This window comes from Pristiophorus japonicus, chromosome 5 (assembly GCF_044704955.1).
Source record: "Pristiophorus japonicus isolate sPriJap1 chromosome 5, sPriJap1.hap1, whole genome shotgun sequence".
Classification (NCBI taxonomy): domain Eukaryota; kingdom Metazoa; phylum Chordata; class Chondrichthyes; family Pristiophoridae; genus Pristiophorus; species Pristiophorus japonicus.
This window is the reverse complement of record NC_091981.1, coordinates 227,040,778-227,057,123: the sequence shown is the minus strand read 5'-3', so window position 1 is coordinate 227,057,123 and position 16,346 is coordinate 227,040,778. Positions and strand designations below refer to the sequence as shown.

Genomic DNA, 16,346 nt, shown 5'->3' with positions numbered 1-16,346 from the left:
CTTTATCCAAGTCATTAATATAGATTGTAAATAGTTGAGGACCCAGCACCGATCGCTGCGGCACCCCACTAGTCACTGTTTGCCAACCAGAAAATGACTCATTTAGTCCGACTATCTGTTTTCTGTCAGCTAGCCAATCCTCTATCTATGATAATATATTACTCCCAATCCCGTGAACTTCTATCTTGTGCAGTAACCTTTTATCTGGCACCTTATTGAATGCCTTCTGAAAATCCAAATGCACCTTATCCAACCTGCTCGTTACATCCTCAAAGAACTCCAGTAAATTTGTCAAACATGATTTCCCTTTCATAAAACCATTATGATTCTGCTTGGTTGAATTATGCTTTTCCAAATGTCCAGCTACTGCTTCCTTAATAATGGACTCCAGCATTTTCCTAATGACAGATGTAGGGCTAACTGGTCTATAGTTTCTTGCTTTCTGTCTGCCTCCTTTTTTCAATAGTGGCGTTACATTTGCGGTTTTCCAATCAGCTAGGACCGCACCAGAATCCAGGGAATTTTGGTAGATTACAACCAATGCATCCACTATCTCTGCAGCCACATCTTTTAAGACCCTCGGATGTAGGTCATCAGGTCCAGGAGACTTGTCCGCCTTTAGTTGTACTATTTTACCGAGTACTACTTATTTAGTAATAGTGATTGTATTACATAAGAACATAAGAATATAAGAAATAGGCGCAGGAGTAGGCCAGTTGGCCCCTTAAGCCTGCTCTGCCATTCAATATCGTGGCTGATCTGATCATAGACTCAACTCCACTTCCCTTCCCGCTCCCTATAACTCTTTACTCCCTTATCGCTCAAAAATCTGTCTATCTCCACCTTAAATATATTCAATGACCCAGCCTCCACAGCTCTCTGGGGCAGAGAATTCCATAGATTTATAACCCTCTGAGAGAAGAAATGTCTCCTTATCTCAGTTTTAAATGGGCGGCCCCTTATTCTAAGACTATGCCCCCTAATTTTAGTTTCCCCTATGAGTGGAAATATCCTCTCAGCATCCACCGTCGAGCCCCATCATTATCTTATAAGTTTCGATAAGATCACCTCTCATTCTCGAACCCTAAGGTGTATAGGCTCAACCTACTCAACCTATCCTCATAGGTCAACCCCATCATCTCTGGAATCAATCTCGTGAACCTTTTATGAACAGCCTCCAATGCAAGTATATCCTTCCTTAAATATGGAGACCAAAACTGTACACAGTACGCCAGCTGTGGCCTCACCAATACCCTGTACAGTTGCAGCTATCCCCCTTGCAATAAAGACCAACATTTCATTTTGCCTTCCTGATTACTTGCTGTACCTGCATACTAACTTTTTGTGTTTCATGCACAAGGACCACCAGGTCTCTCTGTGCTGCAGCACTTTGCAATTTTTTTCCCGTTTTTTGCAAAGTGCTGCAGTACAGGGGTCCTTTTGCATGAAACACAAAAAGTTCCTCCCTCCCTATAGCCCCTTGATTATCCATTATTGGGATGTTTTTAGTGTCTCTACCGTGAAAACCGATACAAAATATGTGTTCAATGTCTCTGCCATTTCCCTGTTCCCCATTATTAATTCCCCAGTCTCATCCTCTAGGGGGGCAACATTTACTTTAGCCACTCTTTTCCTTTATATGTACCTGTAGAAACTCTTACTATCTGTTTTTATATTTCGTGCTAGTTTATTTTCATAATCTATCTTCCCTCTTTTTGTTTTATTCGTTCTTTGCTGGCTTTTAAAAGTTTCCCAATCCTCTGGCCTCCCACTAGTCTTGGCCACATTGTATGCCCTTGTTTTCAATTTGATACCATCCCTTATTTCCTTAATTAACCAAGAATGGTTATCCCTTCTCTTATAATCTTTCCTTCTCATTGGGATATATTTTTGTTGCAAATTATGAAATATCTCCTTAAATGTCTGCCACTGCTCATCAACCGTCCCACACTTTAATCTATTTTCCCAGTTCACTTTATCCAACTCTGCCTTCATACCTTTGTAGTCTCCTTTATTTACACTTCAGACACTGGTTTGAGATCCACTTCCTCACTCTCCAATTGAATTTGAAATTCAACCATGTTATGGTCACTCATTCCTAGAGGATCCTTTACTAGGAGATCATTTATGAATCTTGTCTCATTACACAGTACCAGATCTAAGATAAACTACATCCTGTTTGGTTCTGCAACATACTGTTCAAGGAAACTATCCCGGATACACTCTATGAACTCTTCCTCAAGGCTACCTTTGCCAATTTGCTTTGTCCAATCAATATGAAGGTTAAAATCGCCCATGATTATTGCCATTTCTTTTTTACAAGCCTCCATTATTTCTTGATTTATACTTTAGTCCAACAGTGTAGTTAATGTTAGGGGGCCTATCGACTATGCCCACCAGCGACTTTTCTCCCTTATTACTCCTTATCTCCACTTAAACTGATTCAACATCCTGATCTTCTGAGCCAATATCGTTTCTCACTAACGCACTGACCTCAACCTTTATTAACAGTGCTACTCCACCTCCTTTTCCTTTTTGTCTGTCCTTACAAATTGTCAAATACCCCTGAATATTTAGTCCCCAGTCTTAGTCATCTTGCAACCAAGTCTCTGTAATGGCTATCAAATCAAAGCGACTTGGATAGGTTAGGTGAGTGGGCAAATGCATGGCAGATGAAGTATAATGTGGATAAATGTGAGGTTATCCACTTTGGTGGTAAAAACAGAGAGACAGACTATTATCTGAATGGTGACAGATTAGGAAAAGGGGAGGTGCAAAGAGACCTGGGTGTCATGGTACATCAGTCATTGAAGGTTGGCATGCAGGTGCAGCAGGCGGTTAAGAAAGCAAATGGCATGTTGGCCTTCATAGCAAGGGGATTTGAGTACAGGGGCAGGGAGGTGTTGCTACAGTTGTACAGGGCCTTGGTGAGGCCATACCTGGAGTATTGTGTACAGTTTTGGTCTCCTAACCTGAGGAAGGACATTCTTGCTATTGAGGGAGTGCAGCGAAGGTTCACCAGACTGATTCCCGGGATGGCGGGACTGACCTATCAAGAAAGACTGGATCAACTGGGCTTGTATTCACTGGAGTTCAGAAGAATGAGAGGGGACCTCATAGAAACATATAAAATTCTGACGGGGTTAGACAGGTTAGATGCAGGAAGAATGTTCCCAATGTTGGGGAAGTCCAGAACCAGAGGTCACAGTCTAAGGATAAGGGGTAAGCCATTTAGGACCGAGATGCGGAGGAACTTCTTCACCCAGAGAGTGGTGAACCTGTGGAATTCTCTACCACAGAAAGTTGTTGAGGCCAATTCACTAAATATATTCAAAAAGGAGTTAGATGAGGTCCTTGCTACTAGGGGGATCAAGGGGTATGGCGAGAAAGCAGGAATGGGGTACTGAAGTTGAATGTTCAGCCATGAACTCATTGAATGGCGGTGCAGGCTAGAAGGGCCGAATGGCCTACTCCTGCACCTATTTTCTATGTTTCTATGTTTCTATGTTTCTATACCCATTTGTATCTATTGGTGCCGTCAACTCATCTATTTCATTTCAAATGCTGCGTGTATTCAGATAAAGAGCTTTTAAAGTTGTTTTTTTACTATTTTTTCCTGCTTTGACCCCACTTTCTGATAAACCTTAATGTTTATACATTCTGTCGCTTCCTGTCACGCTCTGGTTTTCATTTCCCCTAGTGCTACCCTGTTCTATTGGCTTCTCCTTACTCTTTGACTTTTAAAATTTTCGCTCACCTGAACCCTCCCACCCCACTAATAGTTTAAAGTCTTCTCTACAGCACTAGTTATTTGATTCACCAGGACCCAAGTCCCAGCACGGTCTAAGTGGTCCCTGACCAAACGGAACAGCTTCCTCTTACCCGAGTACTGGTGCCAGTGTGCCACGAACCAAAACCCATTGCTCCCACACCAGTCTTTGAGCCACGTGTTTAACTCACTGATCTTATTTACCCAAGGCAAATTTGCTTGTGGCTCAGGTAGAAATCCTTTGTGGTTCTGCTTTTTAATTTGGTCCCCAGCTGCTCATAATCTTTCAGCAGAACCTCTTTGTTTGTCCTATCTATGTTGTTGGTACCCATGTGGACCACAGCAACTGGATCTTCCCCCTCCCACTCCAAGTTCCTCTCCAGCCCAAAGGAGATGTCCTTAATGCTAGCACTGGGTAGGTAACATAGCCTTCAGGACTCACGCTCTCGGCTGCAGAGAATAGCATCTATCCCCCTAATAATACTGTCCCCTACCACTACAGCGTTTCCTTTTACTCCCCCCACTTGAATAGCCCCCTGTACCAAGGTGCTGTGGTCAGTTTGATCATCCTCCCTGCAGTCCCTGCTCTCGTCCACACACGGAGTAAAAGACTCGGACCTGTTGGACAAGAGCAAGGGCTGAGGCTCCTCCATCGCTCCGTCCTGAGTCCCCATACCTTCCTCACTCATAGTCACATCCTCCTGTTCCTGACCACAGATCGAATTTTAATTAATTAATCTAATTGGTGTGACTAGCTCCTGGATCGCGGCGTCCAGGTAACTCTCCCCCCTCCCTGATGTGTCGTAGTATCTGCAGTTCGGACTCCAGCTCATCAACGCGGAACCGAAATTCCTCGAGCTGCAGACACTTGCTGCAGATGTGGTCACTGTGGACCTCAATGGTGTCAACCAGCTTCGACATGTTGCAGCAGTAACACATTGCCTGTCCTGCCATCTCTAATGTATTTAATTAATTAGATTTAGTTTTTAATTCCAGACCCTAATTTACGGCCCTTAAATTAAGCAAGAATAGAGAGAAAAACTCACCAACCAATCACTTCCCTGCTTTCCTGTGACATCGAATGTAGTCGTCTTGTTCTCCTTTGTCGCCCTCTCTTACCTGCTCGCGCTGCTCCTTGCAGTGGCTGGCTGTTCGCTGCTTTAACTGCTGCCGCCGGTGTTGTTCCCTCACAGGTCCACAATATATTAATAATAATTTTGAAACACTATTTTCTTGTTTTAGAACTCAGATGGATAGTCCTAATTATGAATGGAGCATGTAGCTGAAATAACTGTCCTTCCAGTATTTCTCTCAGTACAAGAGTATGATATTTTTAGCATTGAACATTACATAGAAACATAGAAACACAGAAAATAGGTGCAGGAGTAGGCCATTCGGCCCTTTGAGCCTGCACCACCATTCAATAAGGTCATGGCTGATCATTCACCTCAGTACCCCTTTCCTGCTTTCTCTCCATATCCCTTGATCCCTTTAGCCATAAGGGCCATATCTAACTCCCTCTTGAATTGATTACCATTTGAAAGAGAAAGATAGGTTAATGATTCAGGCACAATGCTACCTCCAATTCAGAAAAGGGTTTCACCCGAAATGCTATCTTATCTTTCTCTTTCACATGTTGACCAACCCGCTGTGTATTTTTAGCATTTTCTGTTTACATTTTCAGATTTTCAGTGTTTGTTATTTATTTTCATCTCTACTATGTATCACCATTGTACATGCCTGGTGCCATGCTTTGTAACCTTTCAGGGAACCACTTAAATATTTTTCCATACCTCTTTAAAATGTTTAGGAGTACATTTTCCCCATGGTGTAAACCAAAACAAAAGGTGCAGTATATGAACTTACAAAGAAATCTGTTTTGATCTAATTAATTTTCTTAAATCTGCATTATTATTGCCGGAAGGTGATTTCCTGCCACTTGTAAAGTGCTGATATGTAAATAGCAAAAGCAGAGAGAAAATTAGCCTTGTTACAGCCTTGTTCACTGCTTGTTAATACTGGGAAGGTGCCTATTAAACCTCTTTAGATAAAAAACATGGCCAAGAAATTCTGCTGGGGTCACTCCATCAGTGGAAGAGTAACTGAGCAGAACCCCCCCATCCACCACACCCATAATACAGAGGAGTTGCGAATGGAACTGAACACTGTGCAATCATCAGCAAACATCCCCACTTCTAACCTTATGATGGAGGGGAGGTCATTAATGAAGCAGCTGAAGATGGTTGGGCCTAGGACACTGCCCTGAGGAACTCCTGTAGCGATATCCTGGGGCTGAGATGATTGACCTCCAACAATCACAACCATTTTCCTTTGTGTTAGGTTTGACTCCAGCCAGTGGAGAGTTTTCTCCCTGATTCCTATTGAATTCCTTGATGTAACACTCTGTCAAATGCTGCCTTGATGTCAAGGACAGTCACTCTCACCTCCGCTCTGGAATTCCGCTCTTCGCCGGGTGGTCCTGGTGGAATCCAAACTGGACATCATTGAGCAGGTTATTGGGGAGTAAGTGCCACTTGGTAGCACTGTCGACGGTACCTTCCATCACTTTGCTGATGATTGAAAGTAGACTGATGGGATGGTAATTGGCCAGATTGGATTTGTCCTGCTTTTTGTGGACATGACATATCTGGGCAGTTTTCCACATTGTCGGATAGATGCCAGTGTTGTAGCTGTATTGGAACAGCTTGGCTAGAGGCACGGCTAGTTCTGGAGCACAAGTCTTTAGCAAGACAGCCGGGATGTCAGGGCCCATAGCCTTTGCTGTACCCAGTAAGGTGGGGCTTTTTAACTACAGTTAAATTATCTGCAGCAAGATACCGGGGCTAGCGCCTCGTCAGTGGGCGACCGGATAGAATTGTCCCAATGCCAGCATCGGAGAAGGAGCTTGGATGGGAACCAACAGGTGGCTCAGGTTACTAAAAACTGATAAACATTGGCTATTGGCTGTGCCAATGGAAATTATGAACTACTTTTCATGAACCGGTTGTGATTTAAGAGTTCCATTTGAAACATTGATCTGTCTTTCTTTTTTAGATACTTATCAACCTGCTTTCCATTTCCAGTGTTTTTTTGTTCTTATTTTAAGGAACTAATCCTTTTAGAGAAGAATTATTGATATTTTCTCCTAATGAAGTAATAAATAACGTCACACAATTTGGTACGTGAACATGTAACTTCCTCGAAGATTAGTTGTGTGTATCCAGATTCAACTGACAACTGTTTTTTCATTGTCCATAGAAAATTGTTTCACTTGTTCATGAACTTATGGTAAAGCCGATTGCTCATCTTAAAGGAGTCTGTTTGTTTCCAGGTCAAAGATGGTGCTGTTGTAGACTCTCCATTGATCGGTAAATATTGTGGCACCATAATTCCACCTATAGTGCAGTCAGTGCAGAGGTCAATGTACATCAAGTTCAAGACAGACTCCAAAATGGCTAACAATGGATTTCAAGCTACATATGGATCAGCTGAAAAAGGTGATTTCAAATATTTTTATTTTATTGTTATCCATGAACTCACTTTAATCTTCTTCAGAAGCATCTTGACTGCAATAGATCCAAAATTGCAAGACTTTGCTTGGTGGTATGGAGCCTTGTTTAGGCTAAGCATTAGAGGGGGAATTGGGCCTATAAACCCATGCACCTAACACAGATATACTGTGTCCTAGTGGTTATGATAGTGGACTAATAATCCAGACGTTAATTAATTCAAATCCCATCATGGCAAGTTGTAAATTCAATAAATCTGGGAATTTGTGGGCTGTTAACAGAAAAATGACTATGAAAGCTGGTACATGTTCTGCAGGGAAGGGAGCCTGCTACCCGGACCCAGGCTGACAAGTGACTCCAGTCCCACACTACATGGTTGATTCTTAATGCCCTCAAAGCAACTAGGGATGAATAATAAACATTGGCTTGCTCCTATTGCCCACAGCCAGAGAATTTGAAGAATGTGCTGCATGAGAAAAAAACTGGCCAGTTTTTAGGAGGCTGCACTGCTGACCAGCACAGACCACAATACTTATGTGAATTGGTCATGTGCTCAATTTGATCTTATTCTGGCCAGCTTTGCCCTCAGAGCTCACTTTCTCCATATCAAATAGTTGAATCTAATTCATGGCTCAGACCTGCTGAAGTTGGATTCTTAAAGCTTGGTTTGTCTTGGAAATGTTATTAAACTCGTTTATTTAAACAAATATTATTGCATTTTGCTTCTTGCATTGGTTTCTCTAGCTGTGGAAATCACCATTTTATTCATCGTGAAAAGCTCACTTAGCGATCAGAGGAGTTATACTGTTGGATTTATAATCTGCAGGAGCTCCTTGAGGTCTATTAATATACAGATATTTATTGAAGTAGACTATAAACATGATTATATTTGATCTATGACAAAACGTGTGTGTAGTTTGAAATCTGCAGAGAACTTGCTGTAGTCTAAGGGGTCTGATGTAAACTCTAATATAAATGGGTTAGGATGACTATTCTGCTATTGGCTTTTCATTGTTATATTAGAAATACAGTGAACATATTTTTCAAAGTAATGGAATGATCCGAATTGACAGCATTAAGAAGGTATGTTATCAATACTTTATCATTCAGGCTTTCTCTTTGTACCAAGCAGTCAGTGAAAAAGAATTATTTTCTTTGCAGGATGTGGTGAGGTTCTGACACAATCAGTAGGTAACATTACTAGCCCTGGACACCCTACAGATTATCCACATGGTGGCAAATGTATCTGGTATATCTCAGTTCAGCCTGGATATGTCATCCGCCTTACATTCACCTCCTTTAATATTGAATATCACATGAACTGCTCCAAGGATTATGTTGAAGTGTATGATAATGGTACCATTAGTTCTGACAGACCAATAGGAAGGTAAGAAATTATAACTTTAGCATTTTCTGTCTGGTGACAGTAATATTAATTACTCAAGTTTCCTGGGTAACCAACATAGCAAGGTGCCTCCAAAACTGCTTTAACAAGACAAATGTTAAACTAATTTCAGAAGAGCGCACCGCGATGCCATTATTTATCATCTGTCAGCATGGCACTAAATTTTGAATAAGTAGTTAATCCCTTTAGGAGTGGACAGATATACTGCCAATAACTAATATTATTTGTGGCAGATTCAAAGTGAAAGATGACTTTCCTGCCCCATCCGTTAAGTTCTATTACACATATGAGTTTTAAAACCATTGATTTAGCCCAGTCACTCACTTCAGTAAGAGATGTAATGAAGCAACTAAACAGACTGTTGTCTGCCTTTCCCTATCTGTTTCACTGTCCCTGGTAGTCAAAGGGCTATTTCTGGAAGAATGGAGCAGTCTGGCTGACAGTCTTTCCTTACAATTAATTTAATGCCACCTTATAACTGGTTGGCATGAGACAAGATCCTTGAACCCTACTAATGTGAATCTTAAGCTGGTTTCCATTCCTCCCTCTCTTTTGGTAAAGAAGCTTGCTTGCCTTGAATAAATTTCCGCAGCAGCTTTGCCAAGCTTGGAGACTTGCATGCTGCCACTTGTGACACAACACATATTTGGTCTAATACATTGCCCCACAATGCCTCAATCTTCCATATGTTCATACTATGTATTAGAAAAGTGTACTCTTTGTACTGTTATCGAAAATTAAAATTTATATAAGTTTCAAAGTAAAATATTTGCTTTAATTATTGTAGAAAATTAACATTTTTCATGATAAAGTCAACATTTCTTTCACGTATTACAGGTACTGCGGTAGGTCTATTCCTCCTTCTATAACCAGCAGAGGCAATATGATGAGTCTTCTTTTTGTGTCTGATTCAAGCATAGCCACTGAGGGATTCTCAGCAAGTTATGATTCCCTTGATGCTTCATCAGGTATGCTGTTACTATATAGAATTTGTAATATTGCTGTGGTGGTTCTGTACTGTAATAATGAGTAAGATATCGATGGTATGATCAATGGGGTTGAGTCCTGTTTATTTAAATTTGAACATCCAGCATGTGATATTTGTTAAATACATTCATCTCTGCTTTGGCACTGGGTTTGACATTCAATATTGGCATACCAAACTAATCTTTTAGGTTGAATATTAAAAACTAATTAATAGCACAGTAATGTTATTGAGTTTGTTAAGAATCCCATTTGTTTAGTTCCTTTTTTATTGCTCTTTAAGAGAAAAACATTCTTATCTAGTTGACAGCACTATACAGTCTGCCTTACTTAAAATATCAGATTCAGAATAAGTATATTACCTGACCTACCATGCTTCGAGTTAGTGGAGAAGTGACAGCAAGGTTCTGATATCGTCCAGTAGGCATATTGAGTGTAATTTTTCAGACAAGGCATATTAAATGGTGGCATCCACAGTAGGTGTGATTTAATTACACTGCACTTTACAGATGAATCTATTTGGGGGTAAAGAAAAAACTGGCAAACTCATTATTGATAAATTCTGTTCATTTAAATTTGAATATCGAGCCTCAACTACATGTCTTAAACTTCAATTGGAGTCCTTGCAATTTGTGGGATATTATCATTGCTGCTGAAGGGATCTGTAATCAGGAAGCACACCTTCACACAAACGGTAGTGAAAATCTGGAACTCTTTTGTGTCAATTGAAATTTTAAGATTGAGATTTGTTATGTTTTCGGTACGACCTCACAAACACACTGGCTTCAAGATGACTGATAACTTCAGGAAGCCTGTCAGGTGACCTGACCTGTTTATTCTTGTAAACAGCAATGGCTGGAATGCCACAGTAGTCCACTGGGTGGAACTATATATATTCCACTTCTCCCTCCTTACTGAAGAAGTAATTATAACAAACAATCATCATACATAACTACATAACTTGCATAGTTATACGTAACAAAAGATGTGGACTTATTTTGTCATGTTTATAAATCAAGCTTAACCACTTGTTTTCTGTTTCGAAGAGGATACCTTCACTCTTTAACAGAACCTTCGAAACATTGTGTCGAATTTAGACTCATTCTACGCTGATCCTGGGGATGCCCTTGATTTGCATTTGAACTTTCTACAACTTCAGACTATTTGTCTGCCTGACTCGGACTCAGACATAAATACTGACTTTCTCTTGGACATGTTTCCAGTACATTTGATAGAGGATATGCGACTGGTACTTTACTTGTATCAAAACTATCTGATGAGTCAGAAATAATCGAATCATTCCAACCTTCAACTCCTTCCATGTCTGTAGGGAAAATATGATCAATATGAACAAACCTAACCTGTCCTTGGTCAAACATCTTGAACAAATATGTGCGAGGATCACATATTTTCACCACTCTTCTTGGTAACCACTTTAACCATTTATGGTGATGGTTCCTCACTCTCACTTTCTGATTTAATTTCACACTTCTCTCTTTTATTCTATGTCTATCATGGTTCTATTTCTGTCTTAATTGTTTCTCTTCTATGGACTCTGCCAAGTTTGGTTTTAACAACGAGAATCTGGTTCGTGGCTGTCGTGAGAGAAACAACTCTGCTGGTGTTCTATGAGGAGTATTACGATACATAATTAGAAAATTAGCGAATTTGTGGTGCAATGATAACTGACGTTTCTTTGGATTTGGATCCAACATCTGTTTGATGAGGGCACGTTTTACAATTTGTACTGTGTGCTCTGCTGTACCATTTGAAGGAGATAAGGAAAAGTGAAGGGCAGAGAATTCAAAGGCAAAAATCAAAAAGGGCCACAATACAACATAATTCTAAAAGGACAAAGAGTATTAAAAAACAAGCCTAAAGGCGCTGTGTCTCAATGCGAGGAGCATTCATAATAAGATGGATGAATTAACTGCGCAGATAGATGTTATTGGGATTACGGAGACATGACTCCAGGGTGACCAAGGCTGAAAACTCAACATCCAGGGGTATTCAATATTCAGGAAGGATAGACAGAAAGGAAAAGGAGGTGGGGTAGCATTGCTGGTTAAAGAGGAGATTAACGTAACAGTAAAGAAGGACATTAGCTTGGATGATGTGGAATCTGTATGGGTAGAGCTGCGGAACATCAAAGGGCAGAAAACGCTAGTGGGAGTTGTGTACAGACGACCAAACAATAGTAGTGAGGTTGGGGATGGCATCAAATAAGAAATTAGGGATGCTTGCAATAAAGGTACAGCAGTTTATCATGGGTGACTTTAATCTACATGTACATTGGGCTAACCAAACTGGTAGCAATATAGTGGAGGAGGATTTCCTGGAGTGTATAAGGAATGGTTTTCTAGACCAATATGTCGAGGAACCAACTAGAGAGCTGGCCATCCTAGACTGGGAGTTGTGTAACGAGAGAGGATTAATTAGCAATCTTGTTGTGCGAGGCTGCTTGGGGAAGAGTGGCCATAATATGGTAGAATTCTTCATTAAGATGGAGAGTGACACAGTTAATTCAGAGACTAGGGTCCTGAACTTAAAGAAAGGTAACTTCGATGGTATGAGACGTAATTGGCTAGGATAGACTGGCGAATGATACTTAAAGGGTTGACGATGGATAGGCAATGGCAGACATTTAAAGATCACATGGATGAACTTTAACTATTGTACATCCCTGTCTGAAGTAAAAATAAAACGGGGAAGGTGGCTCAACCGTGGCTAACAAGGAAAATTAGGGAAAGTGTTCAATCCAAGGAAGAGGCATATACATTGGCCAGAAAAAGCAGCAAACCTGAGAACTGGGAGAAATTTAGAATTCAGCAGAGGAGGACAAAGGGTTTAATTAGGAGGGGGAAAATAGAGTATGAGAGTAAGCTTGCAGGGAACATAAAAACTGACTGCAAAATCTTCTATAGATATGTGAAGAGAAAAAGATTAGTGAAGACAAATGTAGGTCCCTTGCAGTCAGAATCAGGTGAATTTATAACAGGGAACAAAAAAATGGCAGACCAATTGAACAAATACTTTGGTTCTGTCTTCACGAAGGAAGACACAAATAACCTTCCGGAAATACTAGTGGCCCGAGGGTCTAGCGAGAAGGAGGAACTGAAGGAAATCCTTATTAGTCAGGAAATTGTGAGGGAAATTGATGGGATTGAAGGCCGATAAATCCCCAGGGCCTGATAGTCTGCATCCCAGAGTACTTAAGGAAGTGGCCCTAGAAATAATGGATGCATTGGTGGTCATTTTCCAACATTCTTTGGACTCTGGATCAGTTCCTATGGATTGGAGGGTAGCTAATGTTACCCCACTGTTTAAAAAAGAAGGGAGAGAGAAAACAGGGAATTATAGATTGGTTAGCCTGACATCGGTAGTGGGGAAAATGTTGGAATCAATTATTAAAGATGTAATAGCAGCGCATTTGGAAAGCAGTGACAGGATCGGTCCAAGTCAGCATGCATTTATGAAAGGGAAATCATGCTTGACAAATCTTCTAGAATTTTTGAGGGTGTAACTAGTAGAGTGGACAAGGGAGAACCAGTGGATGTGGTGTATTTGGACTTTCAAAAGGCTTTTGACAAGGTCCCACACAAGAGAGTAGTGTGCAAAATTAAAGCACATGGTATTGGGGGTATTGTTTTGACGTGGATAGAGAACTGGTTGGCAGACAGGAAGCAAAGAGCAGAAATAAACGGGTCCTTTTCAGAATGGCAGGCAGTGACTAGTGGGATGCCGCAAGGTTCAGTGCTGGGACCCCAGCTATTTACAATATACATTAATGATTTAGACAAAGGAATTGAATATAATATCTCTAAGTTTGCAGATGACACTAAGCTGGGTGGCAGTGTGAGCTGTGGGGAGGATGCTAAGAGGCTGCAGGGTGACTTGGACAGGTGAGATGAATGGGCAAATGCATGGCAGATGCAGTATAATGTAGATAAATGTGAGGTTATCCACTTTGGTGGCAAAACAGGAAGGCAGAATGTTATCTGAATGGTGATAGAATTAGGAAAAGAAGAGATGCAACGAGACCTGGGTGTCATGGTACATGCAGGTACAGCAGGCGGTGAAGAAGGAAAATGGCACGGTGGCCTTCATAGCAAGAGGATTTGTGTATTCGAGCAGGGAGGTCTTACTGCAGTTGTGCAGGGCCTTGGTGAGGCCACACCTTGACTATTGTGTACACTTTTGGTCTCCTAATCTGAGAAGGACATTCTTGCTATTGAGGGAGTGCAGCGAAGGTTCACCAGACTGATTCCCGGGATGGCAGGACTGACATATGAAGAAAGACTGGATCGACTAGGCTTATATTCACTGGAATTTAGAAGAATTAGAGGGGATCTCATAGAAACATATAAAATTCTGATGGGATTGGACAGGTTAGATGCAGGAAGAATGTTCCCTATGTTGGGGAAGTCCAGAGCCAGGGGTCACAGTCTAAGGATAAGGGATCAGCCATTTAGGACTGAGATGAGGAGAAACTTCTTCACTCAGAATTGTGAACCTGTGGAATTCTCTACCCCAGAAAGTTGTTGAGGCCAGTTCGTTAGATATATTCAAAAGGGAGTTACATGTGGCCCTTATGGCTAAAGTCGTCAAGGAATATCGAGAGAAAGCAGGAATGGGGTACAGAAGTTGAATGATCAGCCATGATCGGTGTCATGTATATAACCACAATGTATTACTGAATACACTCAACCTAGATGCACACCTTGACCACAAGGGGCGAACTTGTGGGAGACACTCCTTACCTGATCACACAGGTATAAAAAGGGAGGTCCCATGCAGGGTCATCATCTTTGGAGTCTTGTGAACAAAGAGTCAAGGTCACAGAGTGACCTTGTCCCCAGAATGTGCCTCGTGTGGTTTCATACTGTAAAGTAAGGACTTTACATTGGCGACGAGAAACAGGAATTCACGACCCACGAGAATGGCCACCGGTAGCACAGAGGAACGGTACTGTGTTGGGGAAGACTGGGACGATTTTGTCACGAGGCTTCAGAAAAGCTTCATTGTGAAAGAATGGCTGGGGGATGTAGCGGCCGACAAGCGAAGGGCTCATCTTTTGACCAGCTGCGGACCAAAGACTTACGCGCTCACGAAGGACTTGCTAGCACCAGAAAAGCCAGCAGACAAAACTTTTGAAGACCTTAGCAAATTAATCGCGAGCATCTCAAACCGGCGAGTAGCATATATATGGCCCGACACAGATTCTACATCCACTGACGCCGTGAAGGACAGAGCATACCGGACTTTGTAGCGGACCTCCGGCGTTTGGCCAGCCTCTGTAAGTTCACAGATACCTGCAGGGGGGAGATGCTAAGGGACTTCTTTATCGAGGGTATCGGTCATGCGGGAATTTTTCGCAAGTTAATTGAGAACAAGGACTTGACCTTGGAAGTGGCGGTGTTGATGGTTCAAACTTTCATGGCAGGGGAGGAAGAGACGAAAATGATTTACGCGCGCAATTCTGCCTCTAACGCGGCGATGGATCAGGGAGTCAACATCATTAATGTTATTCAGAGCCCCGCAGGCAAGCAGGGGCAGTCCGACATTTACCAGGCAGCAATAGACCTCAGAGCAGGACCTCAACAGAGACAATGGCAGACTGAACGGACGTTCACACCATCACAGTGGACAATGCGGGCCCGAGAAATCCTTATTAGTCAGGAAATTGTGTTAGGGAAATTGATGGGATTGAAGGCCAATAAATCCCCAGGGCCTGACAGTCTGCATCCCAGAGTACTTAAGGAAGTAGCCTAGAAATAGTGGATGCATTGATGATCATTTTCCAACAGTCTATCGACTCTGGATCAGTTCCTATGGACTGGAGGGTAGCTAATGTAACACCACTTTTTTAAAAAGGAGGGAGAGAGAAAACGGACTGTACTGGGACACCAGCTATTTACAATATACAATGATTTAGATGAAGGAATTGAGAGTAATATCTCCAAGTTTGCAGATGACACTAAGCTGGCTGGCGGTGTGAACTGTGAGGAGGAAGCTAGGAGGCTGCAGGGTGACTTGGACAGGTTAGATGAGTGGGCAAATGCATGGCAGATGCAGTATAATGTGGATAAATGTGAGGTTATCCATTTTGGTGGCAAAAACATGAAGGCAGAATATTATCTGAATGGTGGCAGATTAGGAAAAGGGGAGGTGCAACGAGACCTGGGTGTCATGGTACATCAGTCATTGAAGGTTGGCATGCAGGTGCAGCAGCCGGTGAAGAAGGCAAATGGTATGTTGGCCTTCATAGCTAGGGGATTTGAGTATAGGAGCAGGGAGGTCTTGCTGCAGTTGTACAGGGCCTTGGTGAAGCCTCACCTGGAATATTGTGTTCAGTTTTGGTCTCCTTATCTGAGGAAGGATGTTTTTGCTATTAAGAGAGTGCAGCGAAGGTTCACCAGACTGATTCCCGGGATGGCAGATACTGACATATGAGGAGAGACTGGATCGACTGGGCCTGTATTCACTGGAGTTTAGAAGAATGAGAGGGGATCTCATAGAAGCATATAAAATTCTGACGGGACTGGACAGGTTAGATGCAGGAAGAATGTTCCCTATGTGGTGGAGTCCAGAACCAGAGGTCACAGTCTAAAGATAAGGGGTAAGCTATTTAGGACCAAGATGAGGAGAAACTTCTTCACTCAGAGAGTTGTGACCCTTT

At 41.9% G+C, this 16,346-nt stretch overlaps 1 protein-coding gene across 1 annotated transcript in view; it reads left to right on the top strand.

Annotated features, from left to right (window-relative positions):
- cubn (cubilin (intrinsic factor-cobalamin receptor)) overlaps nt 1–16,346 on the top strand; it is a 457,745-nt gene that overhangs the window by 100,742 nt on the left and 340,657 nt on the right. The window contains exons 15-17 of the mRNA XM_070880231.1: nt 7,101–7,266; nt 8,440–8,665; nt 9,521–9,651. Coding sequence (XP_070736332.1) covers nt 7,101–7,266; nt 8,440–8,665; nt 9,521–9,651 — 523 coding nt within the window. The remainder of the gene's footprint in view (nt 1–7,100; nt 7,267–8,439; nt 8,666–9,520; nt 9,652–16,346) is intronic.